Below are 17,234 nucleotides of genomic sequence, written 5' to 3' on the forward strand. Positions count from 1 at the left end.
GTCTTGTTGACATAAAACCACGTCGCCGTAACCTACGTAGAGGATATAACAAATATCATTCACAATAGAAATAAAGGAGAAATTGCCCATAGGAATTTAATAGGATAAACACCTGTATATTCGATCTTAAGCAGGTAGGTAACTTTTATTCGACATCCTACGTGCCGTACTCCATATAGAGAGCCATATCATACTTGATATCAAGCGATCACAACCATCGACCGCCAAACCACAACCCTAGCTACCTCCTTAATAACTCCCCACCAAACTAGACCTCATTACTAGGATACTCTACCGTATTACTAGGCAAAAACTCCTCCTTAATGCTCCTCAGACTGACAAATCTGCTGATAATATTGATGCTACCCGCCTTATCATTCGTCCCGCTAGCCCGCGCGCCACCGAACGGCTGCTGGCCCACAACCGCGCCCGTGCTCTTGCAGTTGACATAGAAGTTGCCCGCCGCGTTGCGTAGCGCGTCCTCCGCAGCGCGGATCGCATGCCTGTCCGACGCGAACACGGATCCCGTGAGGCCGTACTCGCTCGTGCTGTCCACCAGCTTACACGCGTCGGCGAACGCCTTCTCCGCGTCGCCGGTCGTATCGTCGTACATGTACACCGTCAATATCGGACCGAAGAGCTCCGTCGATAGCAGCTTATGCGTCGGGGTGCTGGCCTGATAGATGGTAGGATGGACGAAGTACCCCTTCGACCCATCATACTTGCCGCCAGTTAGGAGCTCCAGTTCAGGGTCGTTCTTTGCTTCGTCGATGACTTGGGTCAGCTTTTTAAAGCTGGGCTCGTGGATCACGGGCCCGATGAAGTTCTCGGGTTTCCACGGCGCGCCAACCTTGAGCGCGCTGGTCTCTTTGACTAGCTTCTCCTTGAACTCGGGCCAGATCGACTTGGCGACATATGCACGGCTCGTAGCGCTGCACTTCTGACCGGAGTATTCGAAGGCGCCGCGGATAGTCTGGACTACGGCATTTTGGATGTCGGCGGATGAGTGGACCAGGTGGAAGTTTTTGCCGCCGGTCTCACCTACGATACGCGGGTATCCTACGTACCGGGCCTCGGCGATGCCCTGTCCGATTTGACCGTACAGCTTGCGGAATACGGCTGTGCTGCCGGTGTAGTGTAGCGCAGCGAACTGCTTGTGCGCGAGTACCGCCTTGGTCACCTCTTCGGGGTTTCCGGGCACGAACTGAATTACATTCTCAGGTAGTCCCGCCTCGAGCAGGATCTTATGTAGCAAATGACCCGCTGCAACCGCAGAGTCAGATGGCTTCCAGATAACCACGTTACCCAGAAGCGCAGGTGTTCCTGCCAGATTGCCTCCGATAGCAGTGAAGTTAAAGGGGCTGACGGCGTAGACAAAGCCCTCCAGCGGTCGGTATTCGATACGGTTCCATAACCCAGGCGAGTTGTGGGCAGGTTGTTGTGCGTACAATTCTTCTGCATATTGGACATTGAAGCGTAAGAAGTCGCATAGCTCCGCTGCAGAGTCGATCTCGGCTTGCCAAGCATTTTTACCCTGGCCGAGAATTGTAGTGGCCATAATTTCATATCGATACTTAGTAGCTATGAGATCTGCTGCCTTGAGGAAGACGGCGGCCCTGTCTGCGAAAGGGAGCGACTCCCATGCTGGCTTTGCAGCCAAGGCTGCTTCGATAGCTTTATTAACATCAGAGGGACTAGCTGTGGAATAATTGGCTACCGGCGTGTTGTGGTCGGAAGGGTTGTGTTGTGTAGATTTTTGTGATGTTTTGACCTGTATAGGAGATTAATCTACGGAGCTTAAGAGGATATTGGGGTTCGTATTTCGTATTATACATACCTCCTTGCCCCCTATCACGAGCGGAATTTCTATTGTGCCCTTCTTCTGTTGAGTCTCGATTGCAGAAAGGAGTCCTGCTCTTTGCGCCGAGCCCTTCGCATATATGTGCTATGTCTCTTGTTAATTACTTGGCTGATGATTGGTGAGACTGAAAAGCATGTATAATAAATAAACGTACATTAGGTTCATTTGTAACTTTGGGTATCTTGAAAGTAGCTAGCGACGTTGTTCTGGCGCTCGTCGTACTCAAAGCCCTTATATTTCTAGGAGATTGAAGAGCTGGTAGACATTTAGAACAAACCCTCGAAGACAGAGTAGGGCTCTGAATTGCCCTCATAAGGCCATAGCCTCTGGGTGTAGACGCCATATCGAATATACGAAGGAAGGGAATGGGTATCTTAGTATGTTATTATAGATCAATGAAATCTCATCACTGGATATTGTGTGCAACGTAGCTACTTATCAAATAACAGAAATTAACAGACGATGCTTCATCGGCGCTTCACCTCCGATGATTATGATGTATGAGCTCGCTTTGTTACGGCATAAACGAACGACTATGCGGGGCAAAGAAGCGCAAAGTTCCAATTGAAGGGAAGCACCAATTAGGAGCTTGATATTTACTGCAGACGAGCCGAATTCGGCATGAGCTTCTTGAGCCGCCTTGCTAATCCTAGTTTAACTTATAAACTGGAAGCTAACATTCGATTAGAACGGAGAACGGCTAGATTCGTATCTCGGCGTCGGACCCGCTGGATCTTATCAATTCTTCAATAACTGTTACTATCGACTCGTGAACTGTGGAGAGGTAATCTCGGCATATGGAACTTAGGCTAGGCTTCCTGGATAATGGGATAGCGAACGATGCGAAAACGCTTCTTTGCACACTATAACAAGCTGCCAATCGTGATATCAGTAGTGGAGTATAAAGTACATAACTATCGAAGGGGATTCAAAAACTAATTAGTTATAGCAATCCACTTTCTGGGGTATTATCCTTCGTCCATTCTTTTAAATACGACCTTGTGTATTCCTAATCCACTCTTGAAATATATCCGACACGTAGACGGTATGATAGACCGCGTAGTATATACGCCCTTATCTCGGTTACGGTCTATAGTTGCATGCCAATCATACTCACTAGCTAGGCTTGTCTCTAGTGAGTGGCTTCAGGCGCCGAGACAGGTAACGAGGGTGCAGTACTTGGAGCAAAAGAGCTCGCAGCTCCAGCCGTGTCTGGTCGGCTTCGGTGGTGGCGAAGATGATGAGTGTGCGCGTTGGTACCAAACTTTCCAGCTTCGTAGTTAAGAACTGGAATCGTTAGGCCGTACGGTTCCGTCTTACCCTCATTATCATGCTGGTCAATCTCTACTCGAATGCAGACGTCGAGACCACCATCGTTGTCTTTGCCATGCGTCTCGAAATTCGCGGCCTTGTGCTTAGTGCCCGCGCCGAATTCACCTTTGGATAGGAATGAATGTCCATCCTTACCATCGAACTGATTCTCCGACGGATTGGCTTCCGCCGGTTCTGCGTGGCCATTAGTAGCCCCACCCCTATTGTTTGGCGAGTTTTCTGTGAGAACAGCGTAATTTCGGCTAGGCATCGTGACATTGTTCGAAGACCGTGTCTTGCTAGAATTCCCTGGGTCTTTATCGAAGAGTGCCATGAGCGTTTCATCCGTATCCGCATCGAGATGATGGATTTTGTTACGGCTTGCCAGGAGGTTGGCAATTGCCGCCGGTGGGGGTTTATTCACGATCGCGGAAGATACCACGTTGACTATGTAACGATGATCGGCTTCAACTGGAATGTGCAGGTTTGGGTTTGAGTAAAACCGTCCGAGAGCTGCCAAATGAACGTCTCCTCCGAGAATGGTGAGGCGGACCGAAAACTCTGAGCAGACAGTCTGAAGCCGCTTTATTAGAGCGTTTCGCTCTTTCTTATGGGTCCTGGCGGTATAGTGGTCGTCCAAATCATCTAGGAGATCCACACTACCGTCGAAGTGATTAAACACGCCGCCACCTGTGATAATCATGAATAACCGCGATAGTTAGACAAATCAAGGCAGTACTTACCGAATCCGAATCTTCGGTTCAAGAATTTAACAGGAGCAATAAGGGGGCTGCTGAACACGTTCTCCAGCCAAGTGAGTCGCTAGTACTATTAGCAAAGTGCGATACTTCAAAGAACACAAATACCTTACCGGATACGCAATCGGAATACCTAACAACAAAATCAAATGCCTAAAAGGTCTACCAGCTGCTGCCGCTGCTCCTAGTTCATCCTTCACGCGACCAAAAATGAGGTCGTACGTCTCAGGATAGTTAACCTGGTGTCGTGTACGTTCGGTACGAGCGTCAATGCCAAGGAATGCAATTCTGGCGCCGAGCTTGGAAAACATGTTCATCGAGTGTTCGGCGACATATGGTCCGGGACTGCTACCGATGATATAAGACGAGTCAAACGATTGCTCTTTCACAAAGGTATCTACGAGTTGCACCGGATCCTGTTGCTCTAACCCATGCTCTGGGGTTGCGGGAATATCCGACGTGTATGTCGAAGGAGGTGGTGCTAGATGATGCTGGAAAAGCATATAGTATTTGTGAGCAGTGCCACCAATACCTCGGAATACATCGCACTTCATGAACTCGTTAACATAGGATCCGAAACCATCAATAATATCATGGTCGTCCCAAATGTTTAGCTGGGGTATTTGTCCATTGGCAGCGGCGAACGGTTCCGTTGAATACCACCGAATATAATTATTTAGGTAGTAATCATCACAAGCTGCTCGCAAGCTTTCCGGGAAAGGGAAATCGCGTCGTTTCTTCGGGTTCCCTATATCGGTCCATTCACGAAGAGGCCCGCTTACTCGAATACCATCGTTATAGATTTGGTCGCCACCTCCTATCATTACGTGGAATGGAGCTTTGGCATGATTTCTCACTACGTCATTCCATAGCGCCGGTCCGCTCCAGGCGTCTTCGTCCGTGCCCACGCTGAAGCCATTGCACGAATGGAACATGATTCGCATCGACTCGTCGATGGCTGGAACGAAGAAGTAGTTCGTCTTTGGCTTCGTAGCGCTTTTGTAGCGCATATTGGCAATCGAGTACGCCCATTTCGTTTCGGTATTGCCGATTTCACAAGCAATAGGAAATTGCCAAAATGTGTTCCTAGGATCAGAATAGAGACAGATACCTGATACGTCGGCGCCGTTCCGAGCGGCACTGGAACTGCTCGTCCCTAGCGCCTCGGAGCCGTTAACGCTAGATTCCGGATGAAGTAAACCTTGCTGCCCGGGGGCTGCCTCGACACGACTGAGGCTTAAGGTAGGCTGAAAGGCTTGGGTCTTGCCACCACCCTTGATAACAATCAAAACGCTTCCGTGCCACGTCCTGTCTTCCATACGTCGGTAATTCAGTAGAGGTCCACACACCACCTCTTTCCCGTCGTCGACGATTCCTCCGTCGTGTGCGCCATCAGCGTTACTGACAACAATTGGTTTATAATTTCCGGCAGACCCGTCGCCCTCGACACGCGCGGAGTTGAAAAAGTTGGACAGATCCTTTGTGTCTGCACTAGACGATTGAGCATCTCGTGCAAGTGCGGCGCGAGCGTAGGAGGACGACTCTTGATGTCTCCATTTATTGGCTGAGGCGTAAGGATTGCGCGGATCTTCTTCGATATGATCAACGTTCTCAGGCGTGGCCATGGTGCTTTCTAATACGACGGACCGACAGTTGCTTTAGCTTCAACTTGTTTTAAGTATTGCTTCTACTCTAGTAATGTAGGCTCGAAAAGGACTTGCTAGTCGGTGTAGCTGACGGCGCTGATAAGAGCGTATCAGTGTTGAGAGTCCTCGATGCAAGGCACGAAGAACGGTGAAACGCGACAAGTTGCTTTATTTAGACGAGGTCTACAGAGATCGCGCCGTGGCACAATTGGAAAGTATTGTAGACAAATTCAAATTTCGGTTGGATGCAGAGCACGAAAGAGGCGTCGATAACGAGTTACAACAAATTCGACAGATCAGGGTATCACCTAATAAACTAACAAAACAGGGACTCAAATGTATGCCAAGAAACCGAGTACTCGAACACGAGTCGAACAATAAGAAGCGAAAAAGTAACAATTGAGATTCAATTCTGCCGATATACGGTAATTAATAATTACATTCAAGTTCAGCCCCCAGGGGAGAGAAAGGAAACAAAAATTGGCGAAATGAGGAAAAGAGAGGGTGTGGAAATTTGGATGAAATTTGTGAGACAAGCGTGTGCCGATTCCGAACAATGAAAATCATAACAAGAATAAAATCTCACGATCAGCAGTTTCCGTTGTCAGCAGTGATGATCCTTCCTAACCAGTCAGCTACTAGCTAAAGAGCTACCAGGTAGGCAGCTGGGCCCGCTATAGCATGCAGGCAGGCAGGCAGTATCAAGAGTGGAGCACGGGAGTGATGTTACGTCGATGGTGAATGGTCACTGGTTAGATTCCTCGTGGCTACTGTAACCAGGGCTTGCGCCAGGGAAGCCTATCTTAATTTAGGGTATGGGCTAATTAGGTCAATATTTACCTAGGTACGTACACTTGATGTTCAATGTTGGTATGGCTGCTTTACATAGCATACTTGATCCTAATTCTAAGTGCGATAAAGGGGGTTTTTTTTTTCTAGATTTATACTAAGGTGTTTTACAGGTTGAAATATGTATACCCATATATTATGCATAGAAACCTGTGTCTAAATTTATAAATCCAAGATGAGATGCTTTGTGTAAAGTCGATTACAGATCAATACATATTTGCTCTCATTGGTCATCTTGTTTCGACCCATCCCACGACATATGTGTACCATAGAAATGCCCTACGGGGATATTGTAGACCGCTGTATGTATATCAGCAAGGGAGGCCTCGCAGCTGCATCGCCTGCATCGCAGCCTCGTCGGCTTTGACCTTGGCTTCGCTTGAGGATGCGATAAAATAATCTTATAACTTACTCTCTTAACCATGGGTGTTTTCTACATATGTAGTGTCATACGCCGACGCACGTTGAGTATGAAACCGTTGGGGCAGGTGACAGGCTAAGCCATGAAAGTATACCTTATATACATGTCTTACACGTTTTCACTTCGAGGCTATTCGTTGGTTTAACCGCACGCATCTGCTGCACATAAATTATTCCCCTAATTAGAACTGCTACCCTAAGAAATGACGTACGTCTCATGTGGGTAGGACGAATACTCCACAAAGGTCATGCTGGGTTCTTAACAGGTACGTACTATCTGATATCTTGAAATGGAGTCTTTCTATATACCTACATACAAGCTCTATCATATCAGTTAGTATATTATACAAGATTTACATGGCCGCCGCCTTTCAACTTCAAGACCTGTAAATATGTACAGGGAGAATAGAGACTAAGTACATGTATGTCACTAGTAATTTTGGTCAACGCTTAACGCCCGACAGTCGTTTGGAGCGTCCCCTGGGAGTCCTTCTCCTTTACTTGAACAATCTTCTCCAGCGCGCCCATAGTCTTTAACCTTTCGGCCCTAACCCTCGCCTTCTCATCCATGTGTCTCTTGACAAGGTCCGCCCCGGCTACGCCCGCTAACATACCTCCTAAATGCGATGCAATGTCGAGGTTATGTGCCCTCTTCGAGAATAGGGGGAGCACATGTAGACCCAATATTAGGCCGATAAAGGCTAAGCCCTGCGGGCCAGACATCGGATCAGGGGGGTACCCAAATAGTTTAAACTCGTCGTACCTGTGTAGCCAGAAATACGCACCGATGATTCCGTAAATCGCCCCCGAAGCCCCAAGTGTCGTATATGTTAAGCCCCCAGAGAGAACTAAACGTGACAGACTACTTATGAACCCTAAAGTTCCAGAAGCAAACCACAAGGCGAGAAAATTGCCCCTTCCAATCTCGTCGTGAAGCCGAATGCCGAAGAACCAAAACGCTACCATGTTTAAGGCTACGTGGCTGAAGTTATGATGAGAAAAAATCGCTCCAACCAACTGGAGGGGCCGTGGTGTCGCAGGAATAACTATAAAGTATCGGTTCAGGAGTGCCCATAGCGGTGGTAATTTCCAGGCGATCCAAACTGTCAAGTTAATTCCGATGATAGCAAGACAAGTTGCAGCTGCAGGCGGAATAGTCGGCCACAATCTTTCAGATCGTCTAGGCGGCGTATACATGATAGCATACGCGACGCATCCCGCCAAGACTATAATGGTCATAGCGAATTGTGGAAGTAGACGTTCCCAGGTCTTCATTTCAGGAGGTGCCTTGAGGTCGGATGATGCGCGCGCTGCCCACTTCTTCACGAACGGGCTCAACTCTTTCGGCTTATGCTGCTCAGTCTGGAGAGTGCCGATGTTCTTTGACGCCTCCTCTTCCTCGCGCTTCTTCCGTTCTTCCTCCAACCTCTTCTCTTCCGCCTCGCGTTTCGCAATGTTATGGGCGCGAATTCGGTCGAGAGGACTTACTCCATAAGGTGAATCGGTTTTATCTATTTTCGGGAGTCGTCCGGTTGGAGTTAAGTATTCATTCGTTACGGTGTCGGAAGAGGGGCCTTGCGGGCTACTTTCTCCGGTTTGCTGTTCGCCACTCTCATCTTCTTGTTCCAAGTATTTGAGTTCGTCCTCAGCTCGTAGGCCAGCATTAATAACCTCGTCTACGGGAATATTAGCACGTAGATATCCCAATGCTTTCCTTTGATCCGCAGCGCTGAACTGGGCCGTGTTCGTTCGAAGATTCGGGTCATCTAGAGTTCCTGCTACTCGACGACCATGTAAAATTCGAAGAAGCTTGTTTGCCAACGAAGCAGGGAGGTGCCCTCCACCAAATATCTGGTTAACCTCTCTTTGGTTGAGATCTTCTTTTCGGAATGGCAAGCCCTTGCTATCTTCGTAGGAATCAGGTAATTTCAAGTAATGTGTAATCGCGCGGAATCTAGACAGCATTCGAACGGACATTCGAGGTGACAGGTTATTTGAACGGTAATTTCTCGGAATTGTTGAAGGGCTCATAGCCCCTCTGTTGTTATATCGACAACATGGCGTTGTGGAATGGTGCCTCGTTAAAAACGAGCGAGCCGCATAAGAAATCAGCGAACTCCCGGAGTTACCAGTGATAGCCCGCAGGCCAAGCCGAAAACTTGACGGGGGAGAGAGTGAGGGGAGAATAGGCATGGTATAGTGATTATACCATCATGCCGCTATATCATTTTTAACCCTGCGAGATCCATAAGACTTATACGGGCGAAAGAGATCTAGGTCTTGAGCATGTTGCCGGATAGATTTGATACTTTTTTACCGCATCCGATTTTCAATGGACCCATAAGGTTTAACGTTTGCGCCAGCTGCATGGTTAGTTGTATCATGCTAATATGATTGGCTAAAGGGGAACCCCGCGCTAACTTCAACTCAATTCAGTGGAACTCTTAAATATGATAGGTACATGAGCCCCTTACTACCTTAGCGTCTGTATATATTCGGCTCAATTATTCTAATCTGTATATATATTGTTTTTTACAATATACCGCTTAAATTATTTACGTATCCCTATTTTTACCATTTATTAGTTGAATAGTATTGGTACGGCTCCTCCGCTGCACGTGCTATTATTTTTAAACGTATATGTGATAGAGCCATACTTATACTGTTCAATTGAATAAGCGGTATAAATATCGTTTAATTAGAATGAGCGGTTCAATTTTTGAACCGTTTAGGGATATGAACCGACCAATTAAATAAGCCGTATACTTATAGCTTAATATAAATGGTATATAATAGATTCAATTGAATAGACATACCAATTAAATAGACTTAATTAAATAGACTTAATCAAATAGATTTAATTGATTTAGTATGTGTAGCCTTGTATGTGGCTTTGTATGTGGCCTTATATGTGGTATGTGGTATGTGGTATGTGGTGTGTGCGTACCTGCCCTGTTAGATACATATATACCATACTAAGAATATTATGTACGTGCGCGCGTAACGTGACTACTGATATTGATTGGTCTATTTGAATGATGTCTATAACTTAACCAATTGAAAAATTAGATCCTGTGACTTTGTGACTGTAATATTTACCTAAGTAAAAAAATAAATATGTAACATGTAAATAATAAAAAGTATAGCACCATATAATTAGTATAAGGCTGTACCTCCTTTTTGTTATATATGCCTATACACTATATGAACCGTTTAGATTTTAAGCGGTTTAGCTATAATGAGCCGTATTTATACCGTATAAACACGGCTTATTATATAAGCGGCTTATTTTGGTTTAGCGTTTTCTTTTTAAAACGTTTATAATTTTTTGAACTACTCAATTAGGTTTAACGGTTTAAAATTCCAGCTGCAACTTTTCCATATAAGTATTAGTGCGGTTTAATTTTTTAAATAGTATATATACAGTATATATACCGTTTGGTAGACCCCCCTATCCCCCGCTAGGTATCTATCAATCATCAACTTATCAACTTACAATCATATGAATACCTTTGCTATGTACATTTTTCGTTGATACCACTTAAGGAGATAACCATCATCTTCAACGGCAAGAAATAGAAGAATTACCTCTATTTGGGTATGACTTATCCAAGTCACAATTCTCCAATATCCACTTGTTCCTCAAAAGCCGCAACAGGAGACGCATCAAAGTTCCTAATTAAGTCGTAATAGAACCTGACGATTTCTAGATGAGCGTACATATCTACTCTTTCATCGACCGTATGAGCATTGGCGTTGCGTCCCTGACGAGTCGGTGTCCACCGATAAATGTGGTTGGTCAAGTCTTGGAAATCGAAAATTAGTAACTATTATCGGGGTTCTAAATGAATCTAGAGCTTTACTTACTCAGATAATGGCGAGTGTCCGTGTTACCTGTCATGAGCTCTCCCACGGGAATTACCTTTCCGCCTTCAAAAGCAAAGCTATGCTGGATCGTTCCCGAGAAAACATCCCAGATTGGCCCTGACGTTGGTGAGATCGGAGCAACCAAAGTAGATTGAGACGATGTAAGGACAAGTGTTCCATTGTATTCCACCTCATACATCGGGTCTACAGCTCCGTCGCTGAGGTTCTCATCCAGTTCAATATCTGGATTGTGTTCCTCCCCTTTGAAGGCGCTGACTGTCAACCCGAATTTTTTCACGATTGGCTTGATCTGTTTCAGGATGTTGGCCTTCACTGCTGATATGGAATCCTGAGGCGCGATGCGGTGGTTGACACCAATCTTGATATACTCCGGCATAGCGTTGATTTTTACCCCTCCGAAGAAATAGTCAACAGCTTGAGAAGTCTGTATACGATACTGAGTCGGCCGATCGATCGTCGCCAGTTCTTCGGTCAATGATTCCAAGTCCCCTTTGTTTATTAGCTTGGTGATGTTCGGTGACACATCAGGGGAATATTTTGCCTGGCAGACAAAGTGATTGTAGATGGGCGAGCCCTCAATGAGTTTGGGCTTCCATGGGTTAGATTCCAGATGATTAACAAACTCAGCCATTATACCAATACCTGTATGCGGAAACGGTGCTGATGAGTGGCCTCCATTTACGTAAAGTTCCAACCAGATATCAACATGGCCCTTTTCCATAACAGCAGGAAGAGCGTCTATAGTATATAATTAGCCCAGAAATACGGAAAGCGTATTCTTGTATTAGGTACTCACACAAAGTGTCGTTGCCAAGGAGTTGTAATCCCATTCCTCCTTCATCGAGGATTAGGGCCACCGACTTAGGACCATACCGCTTTTCTAGGTATGGCCCAATATGGCCAGCTCCTCTACGACCTGAACACTCCTCATCAAATCCAAGTGCGAGTATTATGGTTCTCCTTGGCACCCAGCGAGGGTTTGATAGCAGGGCCTCCAGAGCAGAAAACAGGCCAGTCAAACTATTCTTGTCGTCTGATGCGCCCCGTCCCCATAGCCATTGCCCATCAAAATGGGCCGAGAATGGTGGATATTTCCAAGTTGAGGCGTCGGCAACTGGTACCACATCTTGGTGCGCAGCTAACAGGAGTGGTTTAAGGGCGGGCTCTGTTCCCTCAATCGTATATACTAAACCGAACGTATTCACTGTCTCGCGGGCTGCCCGAAGGTGACTACGAATCGCGGTTAGTTCGAAAGGTTAGTGGGATACCACGATTTTCTTAATGATACTAGAAGATTACAATGTTATAGACACTTACATATTAGGATATAAAGCAGCCAGGGCCCTGTGTAAATCATAGAATACATCCCATCTAGAGTCTTCGCCCGGTTCTCCGTTATCATCGTACGAGATGGAAGGTATCTTTACAATGGTACCATGCCTCTTAACCTGAAGCAGCAAGGCCTCTTGATCAGAGAAGATATCACGAGCAGCCGGTAGTCCGTCTTTCGAAGGGTCAACCACTGGCGGGATATCGCATTTGAAAGATGCCGGTCTTACATCGTCAAGTACCTGTTGAGGCCCATCTTGGTGAACTGATCGAGCTATAGTAGCCCCCGTTAAGGTACTGGCTACAAGAGCCAACTTAAACACGATCATGGCAATGTCTCAAGGATACCAACAATAATGCAAATTATAATTAGCGTCCCGTTATATACACAAAATGGCCAAGTTTCCCGGAAACTAGAGACAGAGACAGATGGTAAATATAACACTTTCACCTCCCCAGCTCTGATAGCTACTCCAATTCCCGAATGTGACGATAGGAGCTCCATCTTGTAGAGAGTATCAACTCTGAATGGTCAATTCGAGCGGATACGACTCTTAGGAAGATAAGGAGGTTCGCACTATACGTAATAAGATGCCGAGTAGGATGCCGAGATACAGGGCTCTTATCACATCATCTAAATTTCCTCAGACAGCCGAAACTCCAATGGTTCAAGGTGGAGAGAGTTGCGATAACGGTCGTGATAATGTTAAGTAAGGTAAATAATATGTACAAACTGACAAGGTATATAAATGCCCCGCATGCCCCTCGGTATCCATATTTATATGGCCCAAGCTCCTTTCAAAGCCCCGCTAAAAAGTTTCCGGAATGGCTTATCGATGGCGCTGATGTAGTAGATAGGTACCTAAGGTAAGTACCTCTTTTATACATACATGTACAGCTTCCCTCCAGGCAACTTTCAGCATTGCGACAACTTTGAATAACGTCAAATTAAGAGCCTTGAACTTACCTAGGTACCTACATAAGTTGGACTTCTTAACATATACCTACCGGAAGACCAATTAGTAGGAAATTAGACCTCTTTTGCAATATGTCTTCCGAAGCACAGCCCATAAACCCAGCACGCTTCGCCGAAGCATTAAAAGACTTATCCGCTGAGAATCTCGCCCTTAAAGTCTTCGAGCTACGTAATTCGATAGCCCATCTAGATTACTCCAATGCTGAACTTAAGCCCTATGCCGAAGGGCGAGTGCCGACTCTAGATCAGCAGGACAATACTACGGAGCCAGACCAAGATTGTATCGACGCCATCGCAGAGAATGAGGCTGTCATCGCGCGCATGCAAGAGCGCATCGAGTTGATACGCACCGAAGTTGAGGGCCGCGGACTTAGCTGGCGCGAACTCCAAGGGAAGGTCGACGATGAGTATGTTACTCCCGCCGCAACCGATAACGCCAACGCAGAGACCGGCAACTTGACAAACGGAGTAAATGGTCATGGAGTAAACGGAGAAACCCAACACCCAGCATGGCGAGATGGCACGTTCCAAACGGGAACGCTAAGTCAACTAGGAGATGAAGAGCGGGAACTTCTACGGCAGCTCCAAAGTCGAATGCCGCCTGAAGATGACGAGGACCCCGAAGGTGGCATGCATCTATGAGCTAGTCTCGTGATATATTTTTTTACGCACCATGACGCGGGGAGCAAACTATATCACCGTCGGCTTCAGAGCAAGCATTGATAGGACTAAGAGTAATTTTATACGGTGGAAAACATCGGCATCCCTTTACATAAGGAACTAGTTGTACCTTATACGACGGAGTTGAGTTGGAGAGTCTTGAAAGCGATATACCCTGAATCCACGGGACGAATAATCTCACGTAAGGATGGTATGTGCAGTACATTTACTGACACTAAGTCGCCCCGCTGGCCACCATACGGGGCGTTGAGGGCTCCTTGAGACCCTCCAAGTCGGTAGAACACTAGACCATAGTCATATACCATGAGGTAGACTTCAAGTCGATATCAATCAAACCAGCTAGTAAAAAACACTTCACTGCGGCTATTAGACCTTATATAGTTCATCTGATATAAAACAAAAAAGAGGCATGTCGTAATGAGTCTGTCGAAACTCCCTCGGTTTCCCTTTCATTACTCCTATAGTTCATTCTGCCAGTATCGCCCAAAGAAACTAGCGGCCAAGTGCCAGGAGAAAAACATAAGCCACATTTAAATCCGCCTAAAAATCATTACGAACCTTCATATGGCCATCATGCAGTGACATAGCATACTATAGCTTAAGAGTTATACAATAACCGCCCTTACGCCCTTGCTATCGGCTCTAGTCATAGGTATAACTATATCATAATCATATCGAATATCCTCCTCGGTGGTTTCGAATAGGCGCATATGCGGAAACACGCGTAACACCAACGCAGTAAGACCGAGATGCAGCTCGCAGAGCGCAAGACTATATTGAAGTATTTCATTAGTAGCGGCACACCAAAGCAACCTCCAGACGTCGGGATTTACATACTTCATACCAAAGCACATCCTGCTGCCCTTCCCAAAAGAGAGGTTATGCTGCTCGATCTCCCTTCTTTTTTCTAGGTTCTCGTCAAGCCACCGCTCGGGTATGAATTCATATGAGTTCGGGAATAGGGTCTCGTCGTGGTGAACTAGGGGTGTTGACATGCCAATGGCGTAGCCCCGGGGGATAATATACGCAAGTGGCACGCTCTTCTTGCTGCCCTTTGGTTTCCATTCCCCGCGGTACACCAGGTCTTCCTCGGGTGCCACGCGGGCGGTGCGCCCGGATGCACCGTATGCCAGTCGCAAGCCCTCCTGGAGCACTGCGCCGAGGTACGGCAATTTCTCCAGCGTCGTCCAAGGGGGCAGGTTCTGCGGATCGGACACGGCTCCGCGTAGTTCATCGGTTAACTTGCTCAGGAGCTTCGGTTTCGTTAGGAGGTGGTATGTAATGACGCTGAGGGTCCAGCTTGCGGTCCCGGTGCCGCCACCCATCATGGCCGTGGCCTCGTTTACGAGTCGCGTCATGGTTTTTTCTTGCTCCGGTAGGTCTGACTTGAGTAACTCGGCAAAGACGGTTGGGCGCTCGCGCTTGATGCCGGCTTCCATGCTGAGCTTGGCTTTCTTAACCATATTTGGTAGGATGGTCTATATTTGTCAGTTTGGGCCTATGACTCGGTAATATTCTTACCACGCACATTTAGCGTCCGGATCATCAACGCAGTGTCTTGAGGTAGGTAGTTTAAGAACCTAGATTTTGTCAGTAACTAGCTAAGATACAGTACAGTACTCCTGAGTGGTAACCTACCATGGAGCTACCTCTGCGATGTAGTTTAGGGAGGGAAAGAATCGGAAGAGGTGAACTGTGTTTAGGATCGAGATTTGCGACCGTAGGTAATTGGGCTCCCACGATTCTTGGTCGAGATATCCCGTGCTTTCACCAAAACTATAGTCTGAGATTGCATCCGCGGTGAAGCAACTATAAGCCACTACGGCAACGAAAGTCAATAATAACTTCTCTATAGGAAAAACAGTGGTCCAGATATTTCTTGGGATTAGGAACTCCCTGCTCGTTGCTATAAGAAAACACCAGTTCCGGAGACAAGATATAAGGGGGAGATAAGGAATTCTCTATGCTACATACTCGCAATGTTGAAGGGGCCCGTTTGTGCTAGCATCTTATTGCAGAGACGTTGGGCCAGGCGCTGGATCAACGGCTCGAGCTGCGCGAGCTGAGCCCTGGAGAAGAATTTTGCTACTGGAGCACGGCGTATACGGTGTAGATTATGGTCGGAGGTTCCAAAAGAAGAGGTGCCCATACTAAGCTCCTATAAGCTTCAACCGCCTAACAAGTTATACGAAAGTCTTACGCTGAGCCGTTCACTTGGTGCAGTGACTTGTCGCGCTTCCTACCACCTACTGCATATATCTCGTCTATGAATCGGAAGTCGTTGCAGTGAACCTCGTCGGGGTTAATACGAACTAGGGGGCCTTGATGATGTTAGTTTGACGTATGCAAGCACGTATCATGTCCGCAAGAACGCGTGGGAATATCAGTACCGTATATTTCATGCATTCTCCTTATTTCATGTGTGTATCGTCCGAACTTTACTACGTCATGGTAAAATTCGGGAAGATATGTTGCAGCTGCCAGTTTCGGACCAGGGATGCGGCTGAGAGGGTGGAAAGGGGAGATATTCCACAAAGCACGAACGAACTGGTAAGTTATCCAACTGAAAACAAGAACGAGCATATAGCAGGCTGCCATGATCCCGAATCCGCTTTCACGGGATGGTAGCATGGAGAGCAAAATATCCCGGAGCGCCATGGCATAAAACTTGAGGATAGCAGCAATAGATTCTTATGCTGATCGATAGCTTACCTATACTTTAGCAACAAGTCCTTGATCAAGCTGACTTTCTCGAGAGATACCCCTCTTTTATAATGCCTATTATCGAGTTTATAATAGTTACATTGTAACACAATCATCGTAATCGTATAAGAAGTAAGTGCCAGACACCGGTTACATAAACCCCTCACATCTTAAATTATGAGATGTGTTATACCGCAGGGATCACACGTATCAACGCAGAATCCGTGTTGCCATTTTAGGGTGGCGAGATGGACTACATATGGTCTTCCATAGCTCTTTGTGTAATGATGATAATGATAATGTTTACGTCTATTAGTGGCTATAAGCTACCTAGGTAGCTATAGCGGGCGTATCCATGGCACTTTTAGACGTTTAGTGTACCTCTTTCCAGGGAGGTAGAGCCAGAGTTTCGCCTAATATGAAAGATCTTCCATTTCCTATCCCCAACCTTTACCTGCCTATAGCACCACTCTACTTGGTTAGCGCTAGCGCTGGATAGTTGACTTTGATTAGGGAGAAAACTGTTGAATATGCCTTCTTATAACGGAAATATAACCGCCCTCAGCGCCCGGTAGTACCCAGGGAAAAAAAAAACTTGAATTAGACCATTTTAATTGATCACAATGGGAGCTCTTGTGTAACACGGGAATCATTTCCGATTTATGAGAGGTATACCTACGACAGGATAACGTAACTTGGGGGTATATACCTGTCTTGGCAAGACGAGGAGGTTTCCATTAATACGTCGGAGTAGAGAGGTTCTTGTAACTTATCAAGGCCGTCTAAACCTCTTCAAGAGCTTCTGCATGCAG

General features: G+C 46.5%; 6 protein-coding genes across 6 annotated transcripts; 1 reads left to right on the forward strand and 5 right to left on the reverse strand.

Annotated features, from left to right (window-relative positions):
• Window positions 1-268: 268 nt before the first annotated feature.
• GL218_03838 (Delta-1-pyrroline-5-carboxylate dehydrogenase, mitochondrial) lies at window positions 269-2,204 on the reverse strand (the record flags this gene model as incomplete). The annotated part of the gene is made up of 3 exons (XM_033580416.1): window positions 269-1,771; window positions 1,838-1,945; window positions 2,016-2,204. 3 exons carry the CDS (start codon window positions 2,202-2,204, stop codon window positions 269-271), a joined length of 1,800 nt encoding a protein of 599 aa, XP_033437103.1.
• A 789-nt stretch (window positions 2,205-2,993) lies between these two features.
• Window positions 2,994-5,555, reverse strand: GL218_03839 (uncharacterized protein; the record flags this gene model as incomplete). The annotated part of the gene is made up of 3 exons (XM_033580417.1): window positions 2,994-3,862; window positions 3,916-3,994; window positions 4,044-5,555. 3 exons carry the CDS (start codon window positions 5,553-5,555, stop codon window positions 2,994-2,996), a joined length of 2,460 nt encoding a protein of 819 aa, XP_033437104.1.
• Window positions 5,556-7,295: 1,740 nt separating this feature from the next.
• Window positions 7,296-8,876, reverse strand: GL218_03840 (Rhomboid protein 1, mitochondrial; the record flags this gene model as incomplete). Its single annotated transcript, XM_033580418.1, has 1 exon — window positions 7,296-8,876. The coding sequence occupies one exon, from the start codon at window positions 8,874-8,876 to the stop codon at window positions 7,296-7,298; it is 1,581 nt and encodes a 526-aa protein (XP_033436121.1).
• A 1,583-nt stretch (window positions 8,877-10,459) lies between these two features.
• GL218_03841 (putative carboxypeptidase C24C9.08) lies at window positions 10,460-12,391 on the reverse strand (the record flags this gene model as incomplete). Its single annotated transcript, XM_033580419.1, has 4 exons — window positions 10,460-10,650; window positions 10,713-11,471; window positions 11,530-11,963; window positions 12,051-12,391. The coding sequence occupies 4 exons, from the start codon at window positions 12,389-12,391 to the stop codon at window positions 10,460-10,462; spliced, it is 1,725 nt and encodes a 574-aa protein (XP_033436120.1).
• Window positions 12,392-13,110: 719 nt separating this feature from the next.
• Window positions 13,111-13,680, forward strand: GL218_03842 (uncharacterized protein; the record flags this gene model as incomplete). The annotated part of the gene is made up of 1 exon (XM_033580420.1): window positions 13,111-13,680. The coding sequence occupies one exon, from the start codon at window positions 13,111-13,113 to the stop codon at window positions 13,678-13,680; it is 570 nt and encodes a 189-aa protein (XP_033436123.1).
• A 644-nt stretch (window positions 13,681-14,324) lies between these two features.
• GL218_03843 (Trichodiene oxygenase) lies at window positions 14,325-15,182 on the reverse strand (the record flags this gene model as incomplete). The annotated part of the gene is made up of 2 exons (XM_033580421.1): window positions 14,325-14,490; window positions 14,557-15,182. The coding sequence occupies 2 exons, from the start codon at window positions 15,180-15,182 to the stop codon at window positions 14,325-14,327; spliced, it is 792 nt and encodes a 263-aa protein (XP_033436122.1).
• Between the last annotated feature and the right edge of the window lie 2,052 nt (window positions 15,183-17,234).

The sequence above is a fragment of the Daldinia childiae genome (assembly GCF_008694065.1).
Source record: "Daldinia childiae strain JS-1345 chromosome Unknown Scaffold3, whole genome shotgun sequence".
NCBI classification, from domain to species: Eukaryota; Fungi; Ascomycota; class Sordariomycetes; order Xylariales; family Hypoxylaceae; genus Daldinia; species Daldinia childiae.